This window comes from Hyperoodon ampullatus (assembly GCF_949752795.1).
Source record: "Hyperoodon ampullatus genome assembly, chromosome: 10".
In the NCBI taxonomy this organism is placed as follows: domain Eukaryota; kingdom Metazoa; phylum Chordata; class Mammalia; order Artiodactyla; family Ziphiidae; genus Hyperoodon; species Hyperoodon ampullatus.
The window spans coordinates 22,862,153-22,883,803 of NC_136923.1; the positions used below are offsets into that span (position 1 = coordinate 22,862,153).

The following is a 21,651-nucleotide window of genomic DNA, read 5'->3' on the forward strand; positions in this document are numbered from 1 at the left end:
AACATAAAAATAACATCTACTTACTAAATATGCCATATAAATATTTCATCTACAGCCAAGAGCAGCATCCCAGATGGTAGAGTATTGAATGCTTTGACCTTTCTGTCACAGGCAGCAATTCTTCTTAAAACAGGGATCAGTTCACAGATTAGACTCACGAAAATGAGAGGATGGAGGGAGGGAAGGGGAGAGAACGAGAAAGCAAGAGTCTTAGGTGTTTGTTATAGGAAAGGACTCAGTGGAGGAAAGTGCAGGATCTCCCATGGCCCCGAAGGTTTGCTTCACATTCACTTACATGAGGAACTGGGTCTTGTGACACCTATTCATTCAAAAGTCAGCTGTGTGAAAACAGAACAAAACAAAACTGGATGCTTGGTGTCACACTGCATTTGGTTTTGTTTTGCTTTTTGGATTCACTAACTGGATTACTTTCTTCTTTATAGACTGAATAACTGAAATTTCTGGAGTCTTATCCAAATACTAAAATAAACTAAGATATCTAAGCTTGGATATCTAAGAATGAAAGAGTACTGCAACAAAAAAAATATTATTTCCTAACCACTAAGGCATTTTGTGGTTACCATGAATGCTGCTCACCAAATATCTCCTGCTATCTGCCTTCTGGGAACATGGTAGGCTTGCACTCTGCAGCCTCTTGCCATTGGGGTGAACCACAAGACCAGGTCTGGCCAATGAATTGTGACATGTGTCACTTCCAAGCTGAAGCATTTATTTGCTAATGTTACCTTCAGACTCTCTGTTTTTTCTTTCATGATGAATAGTAGATGTTCCTCCTAATTCTGGATTGAAACGAGCATGGAGCACAGACTCCAGCCAACCCCAGGGGACAGTACCACAAGCAAGAAATAACTTCTATTGCCTTAAGCCATTGAAATTTGGAGCTGATTGGTTATCATAGCATCACCTAGCCTACTCTGAAACACATTCATTTCCTTCTTAATTCTGTCCATCACAACTAAAACTAATGATACTGGGAGAGGCAAAGAATTCTAGTATTATAGCCATTAAGAGCATGGGATCTGGAACCAGATCACCCTAGTTCAAATCCTAGCTTCACTACCTATTAGCTGTGCACTTTGAGCAACTTATTCACTCTCTGAACCTTATTTCCCTCACTGGTAGAAAGAAGAGAACAAAGTAGCTGCCTCACAGTGGTTAAGTGTAAGGATTAATGAAATAATATAGAATTCTTAGCACAGTGCCAGGCACACAGTACATAGTAAAAATCTATATTTACTGTGTATATACCGATAAATCTTAGAGACAATCAAGGACCAGGAGTGCTAAATTAACTTTTTAAAGTCAGCTTACACTCTTTGTCTCCTGCTATCTTCAAAGCACATGCACTAATCCATGACAAAGGAGTGCCTTTTACTTGATCTTCTGACCTTCACATTTTTCTAATGCATCTTCCTTTCTGACTCCAGACCTTCATAATGCTGTTATCTTTACCTGGAATTCCTTGCTGTCCAAACTCCATCCCTAACTCTTGGTCTGACCCTTTCAACTTTTCCCGGTCTCATTTAAAGCATTTTTTTTCACAGAAGACTTGACTCAGATCTTAGACCTTTCCTCCACCAAATAACCCCTCCAAGGAAGGAAGGGGATGAATAGATGGTCTTGGAGCTCCTCAGGGTGCTTTAGTAGGACAACAGGGTAATGTCTGTCTTGGCAGGAACCCCACTATATTTATCTAACACTGGCTATAAGATGACAAACACTACGTGAAGCCTCCACTTCCAAATGTTCTATTATAATGACAACTTTCTCAAATTAGCGTTTTTATATTGCTTTCTGTTGATGAATACTACCATACCCACTAGAAAGAATTTTACACCAGATCTTATTCACACAAATAAGTACATCAATAGAGCTTTCTGCTTACAATAATAATAAACTACCCTTACATGTTTTCAACAATTTAATTAAATACAATTAACTCTAGCTTGTTTTGGCAACCTATTAATGTCACAATTGAATATAAATAGGCTCATGAAAAGATTATAATTAATAAATCCTTTACACTACTGTAAAATTAGTCTGATGCTCTGCTTGCCAGAAATATTGAACAGCATTTTTGAAGTATGTTAATGAGAACAGTAAAAAAGAGATAATAAAGTTTTATCAAATGATTCGTCAAGACTTCTGTAAGGCTTTGACCTCCTCAGTAGAGAGCTCTTGAAAGTTAGATATGGTTCTTAAGGGACTCTGAAACACTAATTGCAAATTTATCATCATCTTATGATATCTTTAATCCATGCTTCTAACTGTATAGGCTATTCTCTCATGCTAATTCAAATTCCCTGGAGTCTTAAAACATAAGAAACTGACCATTGTCATTTCATTTTTTGTTGTTGCTTTTGCTAAGGCTCAAAACATTAGACACCATGCTACTTAAGCAGTCATTGATACACAAAGACATCATTTTGTATTCAGAGTAAAAATATAGGGTACACAGAAGAGTACACAAAAATGGTACCCTGGGATGAAACCCACGGACATTCAGGTACTAATGTGCTTATCAGTATATACCTGGGTTTCTTCCTTTAGCTGTTGGGTCCTATGATAGAGGTGAAGGGTTATTGTAAGGACAACACTATTAATGGAAAAAGAAACACCTGAGGAAGTATGGATAAATGGTATAAGATTTCAGTTGACTAGTGGCTATTTTAATAGAGTTTTAATAGAATTATAACCCATTCTGAGAATCATAAAGCATCAATGCTGACTTTTGGACCACTTCTTGTTAATGAATTATTGGCCAGATGTTTAAATTAATTAACCAAACTTCCCTATTATGTGGCAGTATACAGACTCTGCCAAACTTATTAATTATAGCACCTTCATCAGTAATTACCTACACAACCTGCTGTTGAAAGGAAGGATACTGTGAGTATTGACCTGGTCACATTGACTTAGAACTCATGGCTAACCTTACGTATTCCAGAGTAGAGATTAGCCATAAAATCCCTATCTTTTGTCTGTTCTGAGTAGATGGATTTTATTGTCAGAAGTCTCAGATGTGATTATAAAGTGACTAAATAAGTCTAAGTTGTAAAATTTCTATATGCACCATTTTTATAGAATAAAATATTATGGGTATATGTGTTAGTATAAAGCAGTCCTTCTATATCATCTTTGCTTTGACATTCATATATGTACATAACAGTATAACGAGATGCCTTGTGCTGGACACCTACTCTATGGCAGATATAGAACAGGCACCATCTCTATACCTTACTCAAGCCTGAAAAGTAGGAATTATATAAACAGGAATCCCCATTTCATGAGTGTGGCAGGGAGAGTTACCATGACTTGCTCACATTTGGAGCTAAGAGTGGTAGACCTCGGACGGGAGCCCCTGGTTTGCCTGGTACACCAGACTGCTCTAATTCCTACAACCTCTTTGGCCAAGAATCACTGGTGACAATGAGGGCGAGGTCAGGCAAAAAACCTGCAATTCAGTTACATACAGTTACGAACAGCCTAGATCAAGAGTGGACAACTTGTCTCATCTCAGAATTGAACAGGTAAGTCCAGGGAAGGCACTCTGCACAGTATTTGACATTGTAGGTGTTGAACGATGATGGTTCTGGCGGTGGTTTTTGTGGTTGTTTTTGAAATACTACCTTGTTTAACAACTCAGGGATTGAAGCACTGTGCTTAGAAGGGTTCACAGGTTGAATCTGGGTAAAAGTACAAAGAGTGCCATAAGTCATGAGCAGTCACGTCCACAACGCATGAAAATAGGAAGAGTGGGCTATGCATCAGGAATTTGCCATCACTGGCCATGGGCATATTTTAGAACAAACAAGAGGATTTGTTCTGATGATGAGAGGAATGTAAAAGGGAGACTTCAGGTCTGATTATGTAAGCAATTTCTACCAAGCATGTTATTGAGTTACGGGTCTAGCAAGTTTTATTTGAAAGACAGCAAATTCCATATTTTAGCAAAAAGATACTGCTGCAAATGATCAAACCACTTACCCGAAAGGTCAGCCCACTTTACAACATTCTAGGTAATTTATAAAGTCTCAACATGATAAATGCCAAAAAATCTTATCAGAAAGTTAAATTGCCGTTAGAGAGAATTCTTTTCCAGTGTGAATGATTTGTAACTTCATTTTAAGTAAAACAGAAAGACTACACTGAGTCTAATAAATGCAAATGTATCCTATGCTGCTGCTTCCTCGCCTAGAGCACAAAAAGGGCCTCCAAAGTCTAAAAAACTTATCAGGAGACAATAGTTCTGTAAAAAATACTTGAAAACGAGGTGCTGTTAATCCAATAAGCAACGAAAGTATGCTCTCAGCCAGACCTGTTTGCAAAGCAACATTAAGATTAAAGCATTATTCAGCCACATTAAATTAAAATTATTGCATGATATAGCCAAGCCCAAGACACAGTTAGTTGCCTGCTGATGTAGAACAACGCCCCATAACATAGAAATTTGTCTTGTAATTAAATTAAACCAAGACTAACTTGCTGATATTCCTAAAAGTAGTACTTGGTTGCGATGGAAAGAGCACCTGACTGAAAGTCAAGGCATAACCTAAGTTTTCCTCTCAGCTTTTAATTACTATCCACACTTTGCAGTGTTTTATATAATGAGGATAACAGAACTGACCACGTAGGGTTGTGATACAAATCACGTGTCATATGGGAAGGAACCATCCATAGCAGAGGCTACACACAGTAGAGACTCAAGAACCTGAGCCATTACTCAGAACCCAACAAAATTCTCAACCTTACCCTCCCAAGCTAGGTGACCTTGAACAAATCAATTATCTTATTCTTTAAGATATTCCTTATGAGTAAAATGGAAAGATGTTCTAACTCATAAGGTAACTGTAAAGATTCAATGAAACATCAAATGCTTAGGATCATTCATTCATTCAAGTATTTATTTGACTCTCACCATGAGCCAGACACTGAGTCAGGCATCCCCAGATTGCTGGGTTCCCTACCCTCACAGAACTGATGATCTGATCAGGAAAGGCAGTGTTAAACCAGTGATTATAATAAAGAGGCATTGCTATTACTATTGGGAAGCACAGTTTTCTGCACCTAGTAAGTGGACCATAAACATTTGTTGAATAACATATTAAATTGGTTGTATATTAAAAATAAAAATTATTATCCTTAGGATTTGACTTAGAGATATGCAGTTTCCTCTAATATAATAACCAGATTTTAAAAATCAACAGTAGTAACATATTTTGTCTTGTATTACACAAAGGTAACAATAATTCAAAGGTGTGAAGGGCCTCATGGGACCCAGAGAGTCTGGCCAGAACACAGTTGCTGCATTTGTTGTTAATTAACTGACTTGCTTTCCACAGAGACTCAAATTGTGGAAACAGGGCTTCTTTCTTCCATTTTAACTAGCTGTTCATCTGTGATCATCAGTGTACATTGATAAGGCAGCCTTTAGATTACAAAACAGTAACAACAACAATAAAATCTTGCTTTCCCTTTTTTTTTTTTTTGCGGTACGCGGGCCTCTCACCGTTGTGGCCTCTCCCGTTGCGGAGCACAGGCTCCAGACGCGCAGGCTCAGCGGCCATGGCCCACGGGCCCAGCCGCTCCGCGGCATATGGGATCCTCCCAGACCGGGGCACGAACCCGTATCCCCTGCATCGGCAGGCGGACTCTCAACCACTGCGCCACCAGGGAGGCCCTTGCTTTCCCTTTAATTGCAATAATATAAAGTTTCTCCAGCTAGTTTAGGGCCTATAGACATTTAGGTCACTGCCCTACCTTGTCCCCCCTTACTTGCCAATAAGACTTGTCCTGTTCCCTCCAGTTCGGTATGCTACCCCTTGATCCTCTCCCACAAACTCAATTCCTACCCAACATTCAAAGCCCAACACAAAATCCAGTCCTTTATGAGGGTTTCCCAAATCCTCTCTGGTCAGAGTGAATTGCTTCATGTTTTACGATCAAGAGCACCTGCTTGGTTAGAGCTCTTATAGCAAGCAGCTTTGCATCACTGGCATAGAGTAAGAGGAGAATAGGGAAGGAATAAAAAATTTCTGGATGTAACAAAAAGAAAGTTCTGCAACTCTTAGAAGTTGAGAGAATTGCTAAAGATCCACTATTTTAAACCATAGTTACTAGACATTTGTGGCTATTTATATTTGATTTAATCACACTTCTGGATCTTTTTCTTATTTTTTAAATGAAATGTTTCATGGCATGCATTTTTGGATAGGAGAGGGATCCTAGAGATGGTCAGTCAATGAACCAACAGGGACAGTCAAAGACTCTCAACTTGCATGCCTGTGTCAATCAATTGATAGGTGATGCCCGAAGAAGGACTGAAAAAGTTTCTGAAATCACATCTAGGCTCTGTGGGAACAAACACTGATTGATTCCCTAGGCCTATGATAGATAGAGGGCTGGAGATTGGCAGCATGTATGCCATAAATCTGCTTTTACTTCTAAACGATCCTGGGAGTAGCTGTCAAAAATGTTGCCCTACAAATGTTCACCCAGTGACCTAGTTTCTCAAGCACATGCCAGTATATGGCATCTTGCTTTTTCATCAGATAAAGAGATTTAAGAAGATACAAAAACAATTCAACTTAATAAGGTCTCATCTGAGAAGCTTCCAAACAGTGTCTTCTCCTGTCTTACATCTTATTTTATTTCAGAAAAAAATGGGTTTTTAAAAATTTTTTGCCATCTCACATATTTTTTAATTCAGAGTTTCAGTAGGGCTGGTCTCTAGATACAGTTTCTTCATAGAACAGTGATGTTCAAATTTTCCTGATTACAGCACCCCAAGGAGGTGAAATATCCAATTCCTACCTGTTTCCACTTTCAGTGGGAAAATATTTAGATAATAAATACTTAGGTAATAAATACTTGGAAAGATGCATTTATGAATCACTCATGAATCACTCACTGTTTTTATAAAATAAGGTAAGCTTATTAATATGCTAATATATTATAAAACAATGTCCTACAGACATAAAAATAATCCAAAAATGTTCCTTACCTTGAGAATTTATGTTGCATAGGTTCACGGGCAGTATATAAACAATGTCACTAGACAAGTATCACCATACAAATAAGTTTGAGAGTGATTACATATACATGTTTTACAATAAGAATATAGATGAATCATTTCTGAACCACAACTCAAAAATATCTTAAAGTCTAATCCTTAGGAAATTTAAAAGCCTAAATATGCAAATATGCATCATTACAGACTATAGGGTTAATGAAACAGCCCACAGCAAACTTAATTGATAATGATGAAACCAAAGCAACACTAATTTATAATTAAAAAGCAAGGGCCACAGCAATGGAAAATCACTAACAACTCAAACAACACTCAAGATGCACTGATAACAAATTATCCTTCCCCAAATTGCATGAATTCTAATTATTTGCATGCAGGCACTTTGCAATGTTTCCAAGAGCTAGCAGCCAGTTTTCTTAGCAGAATACTGAATTAAGGAAGCTCAGTAAACCTTAGTTACCTGTCATTCTAGTGGAATGATAACTCAGTCAGTATACTAATAAGTAGCCTACGTTCATATACAAAATGAATGTACATAAAATCTTAAATCATTTGCCCAAAAGAATAACAACAGCAAAAACAAAACGCCTTGGGTTTCACGATAAATTTATAACCCTCTAGTGGACTACAGACTAAATTTTGAGAAGTTTAATAAAGTATTAAATAAAGGGTTTTATATAGGCATCACTATGCTGCCTGATGCTTCCCTCAGTTTATTACATTTACAGACTGCTCTTTCTCTCTAGCCTTAATCTAAAGGAAAGTTAATTGATTTTTAGCCAAGATTCAAATGAGACCTCTCTTTAGGCCACTGACCTCGTAACAGTAATTCTCTCTGTTTATCAGACCCCCCAGTAATACCAGTTAGCTGCATATAAAAGGCTCAGAGACACAGAGCATTTTAGCATGTTGGTTATAACTCAGAGTAGGACTCACCCATGGGCATAATTTTAAAGCAGGCCAAAACAGATCTGCATAGAAATTCCCCTTTTAGCCCCACCGCCTTCACCTCTGTCCACTGTGCTTGCATAAATTCATTAGGGATCATAAAATGTTGGAGCTGGAGATAATCTTATCTAAGGTCACACACTGACAGCCTGCAGGTGGGACATATCTCTGAATCAAGTTTTGTTTGGTCCACCTGACATTTAAAAGATAAAGGAATTACACATAAAATTCTAGGTTTCTGACTTGCCTTGAAATATCAGATGATCTGGTCAACCTTGAGCCCATCTCAGGTGTAGCTAAGGATGCGCTGTGCCCTCTAGATGTGCACATGCTCTTAAGTGGCCACAGTTTTCAGCATTTTATAATGTCTGGCCGCTAGGCTGATCCAATTATTTTTGTTAACGACCTGGTCTGTGAAGCTATTTGCCTTCTCCATCTATGAAATCATCCAGAAAGTTTTCAAATAGCTTTAGCAGAGGGCTTTTTAAATATACAAAGGTGATTTTTTACAGCTTCTTGCTCTATCAAATGGATGAAGTCAATGAATCAATTCCTTGGGCAGCTTAAACATCTTTATTTGGCAGAATATACTTCACTATTTGTGGAATGCAAATCCTTGGAAATCACCTCCTTGGAGCTGCTAGGAATAATATGAAAACCGTTGATTCCCTCCAACTTTCTCATCTGGAGCCTTGCAATTGACAACTTATGTGAGACGCTGAAAGCACCAGCGTCCTACTCCTACCCTGGTGCTCTTTCTTCATCACCATTAGGTATAAAAAAAGGCTTAATGTGGTGCTTTCCCACCAATATTTGCATTTTTTTAAAGACATAAAGTTCTTGCCTAGTTGATCAGCAAATATTGATTGAATACCTACACAATATTTATTCAGTGGGAAGGATGACCTGCTGGCCTGCTGACTCTCATACAGGATCTGTTGTCAATTTCAGGAGCATTGAAATCCTTTCCCCGCCCCCAAACCCCCACCCCCCACCCCCACCCCTGACCCCGTGTGGCAATTCATCTAACTCCAGAAGCTGGCATTTATTCACTTCAAAGCATATAACTCAATAGGTCCATTCTTCATCCACATGAATGGGAAATCAGAAAAACCCTTTGGATGTACAAAGACTCAGCTTGTATTTATTCTTGGGTATAAAGGAAGCATGCCTAGAAGTGAAGGTCTAGTAAGGGCATAGTAAAGGTAAACACAGGTAATTCTATCAACAGAACAATGGCCTTTGCTGAGGGGAGGTCTTCCTCCCTTCTAGACTGGAGGGGAAGTTTGGTTGGTCTCCTTCCTTGCATGGAGGATGGATTCACTTAATGAGTAAGCAGCTCACTCTGCATATCTATGCATCTTCTGAGAGAAAATTGCTGTGATAATATTCTTTCTCTTTTCTTTCTCTGGAATTTTATTATATAAAGTTTGGGAAAGAGAAAGAAACAGTGGACCAAGAGGGTTCCCTAAATGCTTCTAGGACATTATATTTGGAGAATCCAATTAATTTATACAAACTGTTAACAAAATAATTCATCTTCTCTTTATCCTAAAGAAAGGAAAAATTGCTTGTCTGGTGTTATTTTCTCCCTTCTGCAAAGACGAAGTGAATTTTTTTCTTGTTATCAAAAGATTTGAAAGCAAAAGGCCTTTCCCTATTTGCTAAGTGAAGTTTCCTTTTCAGATCCTCAAGGCCACACCTATAATATTTTCTAATCTATAGAAAAAAAAAAACTCAAAAACCTCATGCTGTGACTGAAAACCTTAAGGATTTAATTTTTTACTGCATTTGTAAGTTTGTTCTTTGGACCATTTTGACTAATGTAATGGCTGTCAAATATCAAATACAGTTAAATATCTACCCAAAGATACTGCACAGATACACACATACATACATGCATATGTTACAGTGACAATTTAGTGTTTATACCACTCTCTATTTGAGGTATGTCCTTTTTATAAACACACATACAGATACACATGCATCCAACCATATACACACAAATACTCACACACAAGTAGGCAAAAATAAGGGAGAGTGCAAGATTCCACCAGAACAGTCATTCCTTCTTTCCTTAATAACTTAACACATATTTTCTGAGCACCTACTATATGCCAAGTTCCTTACTAGAAGCAAGAGATAAAAAGATGAATTTTATAGGATTCCAGGATTATCCTGGCTCACGCTTCTCAAAGCATGTGATATGAATAGGCACTGTAGCTGTTGTCCAAATAAAAGAAGTTTGGAAAATTTTAGTTAAACACTATCAGGATTCTTATCTGAAAATCTTTCCAGAACATTCATACACACACATGCACTGCAAATCTCTAAGAGAAGAACATATCATGCAGTGAGCGCTTCCCCAACAGTTAATAGCTTTTTTCCAATGAGCATTTTGAGGGGACAGTGTTTTGTGAACTGCAAAATGCTGGCCTAAACATTTTATAGGATTAAGGCTCTTAGAAGGAAAAGGGGCTCATAATACTTTGCTACCTATATTTCCTTCTTTTTCCTTAAACTGGGAACATTGATACATTTCTAATTTAATCATAAAACTCTCTATAGCAAATATTTTAAGCTTTTCATTAAAAATCAATATACACCCATCCTAGAAATGAACCTGAAAAAATTTCAAAATTGTAGGAAATAAAATGTCTAAGTCAATCCAGTCCTCCCACCAGGTTTAACTAACACTGTATAAAGAATGTTTATATCTCTTCTTATATTTTTCATACATGTGCAAATATTTATTTTCTCCAAACTATTTTGAAGCTGAGTATTCTGTTCCTTGTCTTCTTCACTCGGCAGTAAATCATGGGCACTTTTCCACAAGAGTACATATGAACATATGTCATCCACTGCAATGGCTACATTGAATGCCATTGAGCAGATTCACCATGATTATTTTACCAGACCCCTTTTGATGGAGATGAAACTCCTCTCTAATTTTTTGCCATTAAAATTATTGTTGCAGTGACTAACCCTTAAACATACATCTTTTTAAACCTGTCCAATCATTTTCTTAGGATAAACATCTAGAAATGGAATTGTATCAGGACTGGCACACTTTATATTTTGGAAAACACTGCAAAACTGTTTTCAAAAAAACGATGTACCAATTTATACACTCAAGCTTTGAAATTTTTACACAGAGTTCAAAATTGGAAGACTAAAAAGGAGTTGAGTTTTCATCTTAAATGGACTTTAAGAAATGAACAACTGCAGACTAATGTTCATTAGTGCCAGTTCTAAAAATTTGTTTGTAGTGTCGTATAAAATGGAGGCCATGGGCTTGAGCTCACATAAGTAACAGTACTTTGATAGCATTGTAATAATTCTCTTATAAGTTCATGGGATGGTCAGAAAATCTTTATTTGCATCTCTACCTGATTTTGATATTTTGGGGTCTTATCAAATGCCCATGGCTGCACTCTGACTCTAGGGTGAGGTCAATATCATCAATCAGATGATCAATGGATTATCACCAGCACCAGTTACACCAAATAACAACCTGCCTGTTCCAATCCTTAGACCAGTTCACTACACTTAGCAATCTAGTATTGGTACATATTCTGAGAAAGCCAATATGCAACCACTGGTATTCTCACTATTTCTTTTATACTACAATTATAAAACAATCCTTTATTGTAAGGAACCTTGGTATTCTAATGTGTATTCCTTAGGCAGCTTTCAATAAGTGATATTGAACAGTAAGCAAAAATAATTATAAGGCATATAAGAACTTTTAAAAATATTTACCCCAAAAAAATCACGCTTTAAAATGGATGATGATGTTCAGTATGTAATAAGTCACAAATGAATACCTCTAAATACACAGTTGGCTTCATAAAGCTTTAAATCAGACCGAGGATAAGTTACACAGACAATTCTATTCAGAGTCATCTTTTTATACTTCTATACACCCTTGTCAATAAAATAGCATCGACTCAAGAATAAATGATTCATAAGGCATTTACAACTTCTTATCTCATGTAATTTATCTTTATGATTTTAAATTACTAAAGAACCCCAAAGATCTGTTCTCACTAAAGTATTGTGAAGTCATCCATATTTTATTAAGTCTCAAGGACAACCCCCCACACCACACCCACACTCAAAATTAAGTAACCCTTAAAATCGTTGTGAAAATTCGTATACCCGTAAGGGGAAAAAACTAATCCTATATTAGAAAGTTGCGTTTAGCAAACCATTCATCTTTTTTTACCTGTTACACAACAACTAGTGATTATAAAGAGTTGAAGCTGTCTATTTTAATATCCTGAAACAATGGAACACCACTCTGAGTTTGCATTGTTCAGTCTATCTTTTTTAAATTAAGTGTCCTTCTTCTAGCTTCACCGTACATATTTTTTTTAAAGTCATGAGTATTCTTCAAGTTATTAAGGTAATTTCCTACATCGTTCCCAAAATAAAAAACTTGATTTAGCCAAATATTAAATTACTGATATTACAAATCTGTTCATCTATAGCACATTTAACTTATTTGTGTAATTTAAAAATTCACTTTCATTTGATTGACTGTTTTAATCTTCCTAAACTAGTGAGTCACTGAAAATAAATGGTGCAATAGTAATATGATAAATATGAAAAATAGGAGGTACTTAGGGACTGCAGGGGAATACATTAAAATCAGTCCGTTTTCTAGTTAACATATTCTCATTCTGTTTGTGTGCAAACCCACTGCATTGAGAAGACAGATCACAAATTCGCAGCCTCACAGAAACATTGTCCTGATACTATGTTCTGACAGCAGAAATTGGCCCAAAGCTCTAACCATTTCCCCTAAAGGACCCTGACTGGCTGGTACCATCCAGGTGCAGCACAGTCTGAACAAGGGGAACATCGCGTCAAATTCCAGTCATCTGTCAGTGTAGTGGATTATTTCTTGAGATACTGAGATTGGCTGCTTGGAATCAGAGCACCATCCATCTTACCACGTAGGGGACGTGAAGCTGCCTGTAAGAGCCTGGAGAGAGGGGGACCAGCCGTTCCTAAGCAGGTGAGGAGGCAGCTGTAAAGCCTTCACTCCATCCAGGGCTTTGAGTGAAAGATGTGTCATTTTTCACATTTCCCAGATATTTGATATGCACACGGTGTCTGCCTGCTCCTGCTTCATGAAAGAGGTGATTTTTCAAGCTTAGGCAAATGTGGCAAAGCTCAGGGTCTGCTGGTGTCTCATTTTTTCTCATCATGTCACTTGTTTTAACCGATTTGAGAAAATGAGATTATGTTTTTCCTTTTTGCTCATTTATCCAGCTATTTATTTATTTATTTGCTCATTGAAGGGGGGATTATCACAGATAACTAGCCTTGATTTCTCTCTTGTTTTCATACACATTTCATTAGTGTCCCTGAAGATTTAAGACCTACGAAGTGAAACATCACAAGTCTCATCACAAAAAGCATATATTTACTCTTAAAATCAAAACCGAAGATTGCATTAAAGAAGATTGTATTTCTGACTGAAATAATCTAGAATATTGCTATGTCCAAGATCTATTGCTTTAATCTTTGCAGTGATTGTTGAAAAACCCAAGAAAGTTGAATAAACCTAATACCTAGAACCATTGGACTTTAGTTAATATCATTTTCATCTTTCTGCATCTAGAAGAGAGTATTTATAGTTGTTATCATTTCATTGATGAATCTGAAATGGGTCTCAAATGTATAAACGCTTGGGGTTGAAACTGGCTTCAGTGCTGCAGGTTTTTGGAGTATTTGAGGCACAGATGAACCATGCACTGACGATAATAAGCAATTACTAAGAGGAGACAATGGAAAAAAATACTGAGTTTAATTGCAGACAGAACCCAATGATGTATTTCCCAGTTTAAAATTACTGTATTTTGATAATAAGCCCCATAAAGACATAAGTTTAATTGTTATAAGTAGCATAGCCATAACCCTCCACCAAAAAAATCTAATATATTTACTGATTGAGAGACAGTCTATGTGAAAGCTTATTGCAAACTGTACCATATTTCTTGACTGTATGCACAGGGCACAAAATAAGACAGGTAGCATTTGGTCTTATATTCTAGTCAGGTACCACAGAGTTAAAAATGACAGCAAGATTAAAAACAAGATTGTTGTCAGTATGTGGATAATTAGCTGTGTGAACAGCAAAATGTCACTCATTCAATATCTGTGATATGCACATTTGTAGTCTACTAAGTGGGGATGCCAGTAATTCCTGATCTTTCTGAAGAGCTTTACATTTTACAAAGCACTTTCGTGAAGATTATTTTATTTACACTCCCCACAATATCCCTAAATGGGAAATTGGGCCCAGAGAAGAAAAATGACTTGCCCAAGGTCATATCACTAATGTTAAGTGACAGAGACGATGGCCCAGCCTAAGTTCTGCCATCCTCAAGTGCCACCCCTCACCACTTCCTCCATGGCCACCTTTCAAAATGGGTCTGCAGTTCAAATGAGTCCGTGTATTGACATAACTTGAAAATTTTCACGAATTACGTGAAGGTGCTCACATCTCTTCAAAAAGGCTACTTGGCAAGATTGTGCTCTGTACTGGGAGCCATTAGTTCCTCCTTGGGAAACAAGCTCTGGAGATGAAATCAGACCAAAGTCCCCAATGGCAGGTATTAGCTATGTGAGCTCAGGCAAGTCGCTCAGATCCTCAGAACTTCAGTCTCCTGAGCAACAGGGTGGGAAAGTACACCTACTTGAATAAGAATTAAGCCAAGCAAGGTGAATTAACCTTAACAGCGTGCCTAAAACACTCACATTAGTTGTTTTTGTTTTGTGTGCTTATCGTTAAGTATTACAGTAAATGCAGATTTCTCGCCTTATTTGTATGACTTTGTAACAAGTCAAAGATGTTTTTTTGCCAGAACAGATTGGAGATCTACTGACCGGAGGTAACTTGGGGATTCCACGTTTTTTGTATTTTTTTTCCCCCTCCAACTCGGCACTGGAGCCTCGGACTCTGGCAGTGGCTGATCCAGGCTCAGGACACGCGAGGCAGAAATACCAGCGCGCAGCATAGGCAGAGCCGTTTCCAGGCCCTCCTGCAGGGGCACCAACCTCCCCTCGCCTTCCCTCCCGGATCCAGGGCTTTGAAAAAGAGGGCGGCTGAGGCCCTGGGCCTGTGCCCCAAGCTCAGCCCCCGCCAAACCCCTCCTCCCCCCGGAGCGACCCAAGGTCTAGCATCCAGCAAGCTGGCGCGCTCCCCTGCAGCCCGCGTGGGAGGACCCGGGCTGTACACGTACTCTTTCGATCCGGCCCCCAGCCGGGAAGCAGAACCCGGGAAAGAAGCAAGCAGCGAGCGCCCTGGGAGGTGTTGCTGGAGGAGAATGCGGAAGAGCCCAGGATCGGTGCCCAGGCTGGCTGCAGAGCCAGAAAAAGGCAAAGGCTAGACAACGCAGCTAGAGGAAGCCTGGCGGATGGGAGGAGGCCAGGAAGGGATTTGGAAGGAAGGAGGGGTGGGGATGGAGAGCTGGGAGCACTAGAGAACTAAGGATCCGGAGCTTGGGCGCGCAACTGGTCCCCAGAGCCCGCTCTTGGCGATCGGGTGGGAGGGGGAGGGGAAGGGGGTGCGGTGCAGGTGACGGGTGGAGTAAATGGATGCAAAGGCTGAAGCTAAGCAGAAAATGGAAGGCAACCTTTCCGAGAACCAGGGCGGGTGAGGACAATCGAGCTGGGGGAACAGTAATGAGAAAGCTGGAGAGGCACAGAAGGAGAGAAAAATCCTGATTGAAGAGTGAGGCCATGGAAGGGTAAGAGATATACTTTGAACAGAACAACGAAGACAGCAAAATGCGTCTGGAACTCAAATATCGATATCGGAAAAAAAAAATCACGCTAAAGAGAACTTGTCCCGGAAAATGTCGAGAGATGGGGGGGGAAAAAAAAAAGGCATCGAGCATACCGCAAGAACAGAAAGTGAAAGAAGGGAGAAAGGAGAGGAGACAAACCAGACAAGAAATAGTAAGTTACTTTTTAATTTCTTTTTCACTCACCAACTACTTACAAAGTTAATTTTGGCACTGACATCCACATAAAATCTCTAGCCACATACACACCAAGATTATGGTATCTATGCTAGATAAAAATGAATCCCAGGAACATGGACACATTATTTTCTTGGTTGCAAAGATCGTATTTTGCCTCCTTAAAAATTCCTCAAGTCTTGAAAGTTATCCCACCTTTTGCAGAATATTTCGCTCTTGGCCAAAGTATCCCAAAACAAACGACTTCTCCTTTTTAAGGTGTGTGCTAAGGGGTGGCGGGACTCTTAGAGAAAACCACCTTTTCTGAGAAGTTATTAGAAATGCCTCCAAGACATTTTAGTGTCCCCCTCTTTCCCCAAAGCATCCAGCCAACAAGTCTTGAAATTCAGAGGCAAGCTGCCCACCCTGTAGCACTTTCTGTCACTTGCCTTCAACCATCTGTTAAAAGACAGCGGTGAGACGGGAGGCTGCTGTGGAGCCAGCTTCCAACTTACCTGGTCTGCGCAGGTGATGGTGCTGGAAAGTGTGCTGAAGGGATCCATGGCAGAGCAGCATCGCACAAGCACTTATCCACAAATACAGGACCCAGGGCATCGCAGAGACCATTGCCATTCTCTAAAGAGAACATTAGACAGGAAGGATTAGCCCCGGGTTTGAGCCCCCCGCTCCGTCAGTCCCAGTGGTGAGAGAAGGGGGGTCTCAGACGTCATGTGCCTTTGCTACTTTGCTGGTTAGAATTAATGACCCAGCAGAGGTCATGCCACAAAGCGGGACTGAGGGAGGTCACTCTCCATGAGATCATGAATCCATTTTTGAAATTATTCAAAACCAAACTCTTAGGATGGCCAAAATACAGAAATAAAGTTTTTGACTATCTGTTAGGCAGTTTGAAACACTGTATCCTGACTAAACATGCAGTTTTACACAATGATCTTTAAGCTACAGTTATTGCAGGCATTGAAAGGCTGCACGCTCCTGTTCATTCTAACTTCATTGCAAGTCTGACATAAGCCTGGAAGGAAATAGTGGATTCTTTTTTTTTTTTTAATTCTACAGTCATGAATTTTTAATTCCAATGCTGTCGCCTAAACTAAGTAATCATTTCTCAGAGGCATGTTGTAATCTCCTAAAAGAGCTGGTCTTTTTGGCTGGACTTAAAACCAGAAGGAATTATCTTCAGCCAAAATGAGTTTCGGATACAAGATCTAAGTGTCTCTCCTAGAGCAAACCATAATTTACAATATTGCTTTGCCTCCTAAGATCCTATCGTGGCATTTGTTGCAGTGTTGATGAATATGCATATACAGGTGGTATATGTATTTATGGATGAACATCCACCTTTTCTTAAGCGCTGAAACTTTGACAGTCTTCTCAGCACCTATGAGAATCTTAGGAGCTACAAAGGCTCAACTGCGCTGCATATTGTCCAGTTTCTCAAACAACACCTTATGCTGCATTTCATATTTGTCAAATTAATCAAACTTGAAGCATCATCCTTAGCCAGTGACATGGAAGCATTTTCTATACAGGAATCCAGTTAAGTATATGCTTTTCTCCTAGATAGAGCTTTGGAACCTAGATTGTTTCTTTCTTTTTTTCATCTTTCCACTGTCAAATCATACACTTAAGTATTTCAACGCTACATTTAAAACCTCCTAGTGACCTCCCAGTGTGGCTTCTTTATTTGTGGAAATTGGTACTCTTTCCAAAGCTGTGATGTTCGGCAAGCAAAACATATACATTATATGTGTGTGTGTATAGAGACATAATACAAGATAATTTATGGGTTTTAGGAGAGAGAGAGATGTAGTCTTTAAGAAGGGTTTTAGAACTATAATAGACAAATGGTGACAACCATAATTAACTACAAAGTAGGAAAACATTATTTTCAACAGCATGGTGCCTTTCATGCCCCGGTCTGTGTTTCACATAGACCATTCACTTTATAATTAGTTTCACAGCCCACTGTTTACTTTTGTGTACCACGGATTTAACCTCATTGTCTTCAGAACTATCAGTGTACCACAGATGCATTCTCTTCAGTAAAGATAAAGAGCAACACCCCTCCTATGAATTCTGAAATGAATGCATTTGGGTGCCTTTTCAAAATACCCTGCGAATTATAGAAAGACAAAATAGAGGTGACTGTGGCATGCAATGATTGCTTGTGAATTTCAGTTAAAATGCACTAGGAATTCATCTAAACTTGAAGAAAGCCTACCACAATCAAAACAACAGTTTTTCAATGACGGCTTTCCACACAGATCTTAGCACTCAAAAAGATTGCTGTGACTTGACGTTTGCAGTATTTTCCTTCTTTTTCTTTTTTTCATTTAACTTTCTTTAATTCTCAGCATTACTTCCAAGGTTCCTGCATATAGCTCTCTTTGCTCACTCTCTTACCAAGAGGTTGTCTCTATGGTAATAGGTGTTCCCCCCCCCAAAAAAAATAATGCATTCAGCCCTACATAGTTCTCTAGACCTGGCTGAATAGGTTTGAAATCTGCTTTCTGAATCTTAAATCCTTAAAGAGGCTTCTTACCTGAAAAATCCAGCCAAGAGCAGAGTACTCTATTAGTGTTCATTGGAAAGCTCTAACACTTTCTAAAATCCATCTGTGCCACAATTGGAGATTTTTTTTAAAACAGCTTCCCAATAATCTTCTTTATCAGGATTTAAAAAATATGTTTTTCTCTTCCGATGCTACTCCCACAGTAAAGAAGACATTGGGTTCATTCAGACTGTATTGTCAGAAAAGGAACCAAGGTTTGAGGGCTGGAAACCTTGTCATTTTCACCTTTAAATCATCTCCTGGCGTCACCTCTGCCTGACGAGACCTTTGAAGTGATGGTGAGATATTGTGCAGTTTCCTGATGAGAATCAGTTTATAGTTAATGAGGGACCATCCCCACTCCAGCGCATTCAGGGCAGAGTAAGGCAGCAAAATGTAGAAGCAGGGCTGCTATATGGCGCTGTAAGTAGCAATAGTCTCTTTCAATACATCCCTCCTCTGTAAAGTATCACATGTCTTAAAGTGACATTACCCTTTATTATAGCTACAGTGAATTGTAATACCTGCCCACTAACTCTTGAACAACTCAAGCAGCACTTTAACACTGTATTGCCGGGTATGTCGTTCTCTTAGAGATTTTACGGATACTATTCATTTGCCGAAAGAGTAAAGAGGGAAGGAGAAACAAAAGAAAAAAGCATTCTGCAAAATACTGATAGTGTTAATGGGTGTTAGACTCCTAACAGCAAATGGGAAAGTGAAATGTAAGCCATTTCTTACCTCTTAATGTTCTTTTAACCAGCAAGTTAACCCAAAATATTGTTGAGTTTACACAAATTTAAGTCTGTCGATTGTTTTTGGCAGCTAAATCTGGGAATATGGTCTATCTAGACTACAATATAGATGTTTATAGGCATAAGCGCAAAGCAAACCTTCTGAGTTTTTTAACATGTTTAATAAATAGAAATATGTCATTTTCAGCATCGAAGACTGGATTTTGATAAAGAAATATGCTCAAGACATTTTTTTAAAAATTTCCCTCAAATAACATGCTGGGGTGGGGAGAGGAAACACTCAGAAGTTCAACATTTTGTTTCTAGTATTATGGTTTAGACACTTTCTTCTTTGGAAATATAATGTCATTGTACCTACACATTATCGATGACCTAGTTTTCATTTACAGATTGCACTAGCAATGATTCACTCCAATAGCTCAATCAGTTATTTCATGAATCACTTATAAAGCGCCTACTATGTGTTAGATGCTTGGGGACAAGGCAGAAAACAAGATTGATGTGATTGCCACTGTCATAGATCATACTGTCTAGTCTTTCATTTTTTTTTTTAAATCAAGGTAGTTCTCAGAATATTCCAGCCTCAAAAACCTCTTCAAGTGCCTCAGAATACTCTCTTGACTTTCACAGGCATTATAAGGAAGGTTTGATGCTGCAGTGCGTCTTTAGAAGCCATTCTCTCCTCTCCTGTTACACAGAGTGAGAGAATGAGAGACCCTTCAGACGCATCAGTCTTCCCCACTGGTCCTGCACAGTTGCACAATACACACAGAATAGCTCTTTGGACCCTAACAACCATTTATTAAAGCTCATCATTAAACAAAGTTCAAGATAACAGTAAATACAAATCTTAGAGTCAGAATAAGTCGTGCCAAAGTTCTAGATGGTGTTGCGTGTTTCATTTCTGTCGTTCATTACTGTTGAGCTGGTGAGTATATATAGAAAGCTCATACCGACTGTTCAATATCAAGACAAAAATGATAATAACTACAGTAGCAGCAGGTAAGGTTTATTGAACCTTCACCATGTGCTGGCACTACTCTATAGTATGTTGCTTATAAGGTGTAATTTAATCCTTTTTACCACCCCATAAGATAGGTGAAATGATTATTGTCTTCATTTCATGGATGGGGAACCAGAGGGTGAATAGGGAGATTAGGAAACTTGCTCAAGGTATTATAGCTGCTAAGTGATAGAGCAGATTTCAAACCCCAGTGATCTGGGTCAAGAGCCCACCTCCTAAACACTAGGATTAAACACTTCATGGAAAAAAACAACCCTTCAAAATTAACCATTATATTTTCTCATTTCTTTACCATTAAGACAGACTCAAAAAATTATTATACATTCATTCAAGACTTATATACTGAGTACATTCCAGGCATTTGAAATATAGAAATGTGGAAGGTAGTACTTACCCCATGTCTTTGTTTGTTTGTTTGGTTGGTTGGTTTCTGTTATGCTAATGCATTAAAAATAAAAGGAACTTCACATTTGCTAAAAAAGGCTATCATTTGAAAATGGTACATTATATTTTTCATTTCTAGGGATTAAACTAAGGCTCAACATAGTTTCTTATCTACAATTCAATTTAATAAACTTGAAACACATACTCATGGATTATGTTCAACGCACTCGGGCATTGTTAGATTTTTTTTTTAAACGACTGGAATAAAGATTTTCCCTTACATTTTTTTTTTTTTTTTTTTTTTGCGGTATGTGGGCCTCTCACTGTTGTGGCCTCTCCCGTTGAGGAGCACAGGCTCTGGACGCGCAGGCTCAGCGGCCATGGCTCACAGGCCCAGCCACTCCGCGGAATGTGGGATCTTCCTGGACTGGGGCACGAACCCGTGTCCCCTGAATCGGCAGGCGGACTCTCAACCACTGCGCCACCAGGGAAGCCCTCCCTTACATTTTAAAGTGGCTTCTATACATGTATGTGATGGAACAAGAATATCAACCTAGTTCCATTTTCTCTTCCAAATACCTTGCCCATTGTATTGCAGCCAATGATCATTTTCCCTAATAATATAAGCACAACGGATATTGACATTTAAGGCAATTTAGTCCATTCTTCCATCTCAAAGCAAAATTACTCTCACACCTTTCAAAGAAGTTAGGCCTTTGCACCTTTGACCATGGTAGGACTCCATCACTTGATCACTTTACTGTTTAGTGGGCCATAATGTTCTGGCCAATGAGGTGTCAACAAAACTGATGGTATCTCTTTGAGGCTGGAGCATTTAATTGTTGAAGCAACACCCTCTAGATCTCTCTCTGCCTCTGGAACAGGGACTAGTTACACTATCTGCCTGGATTCTTGAGAGACTGCAAAGAGCAGAGGCATCC

At 38.7% G+C, this 21,651-nt stretch overlaps 1 protein-coding gene and 1 long non-coding RNA gene across 2 annotated transcripts in view; one reads left to right on the forward strand and one right to left on the reverse strand.

Annotated features, from left to right (window-relative positions):
- TAFA1 (TAFA chemokine like family member 1) overlaps positions 1–16,608 on the reverse strand; it is a gene marked incomplete at both ends in the record, with an annotated part of 553,857 nt that extends 537,249 nt beyond the window's left edge. The window contains one exon of the mRNA XM_079712262.1: positions 16,491–16,608. Within this exon, the coding sequence (XP_079568388.1) occupies positions 16,491–16,608 (118 nt within the window). The remainder of the gene's footprint in view (positions 1–16,490) is intronic.
- LOC307058677 overlaps positions 15,633–21,651 on the forward strand; it is a 44,913-nt gene continuing 38,894 nt past the window's right edge. The window contains exon 1 of the long non-coding RNA XR_013811101.1: positions 15,633–15,973. This is a non-coding gene — a long non-coding RNA (uncharacterized lncRNA). The remainder of the gene's footprint in view (positions 15,974–21,651) is intronic.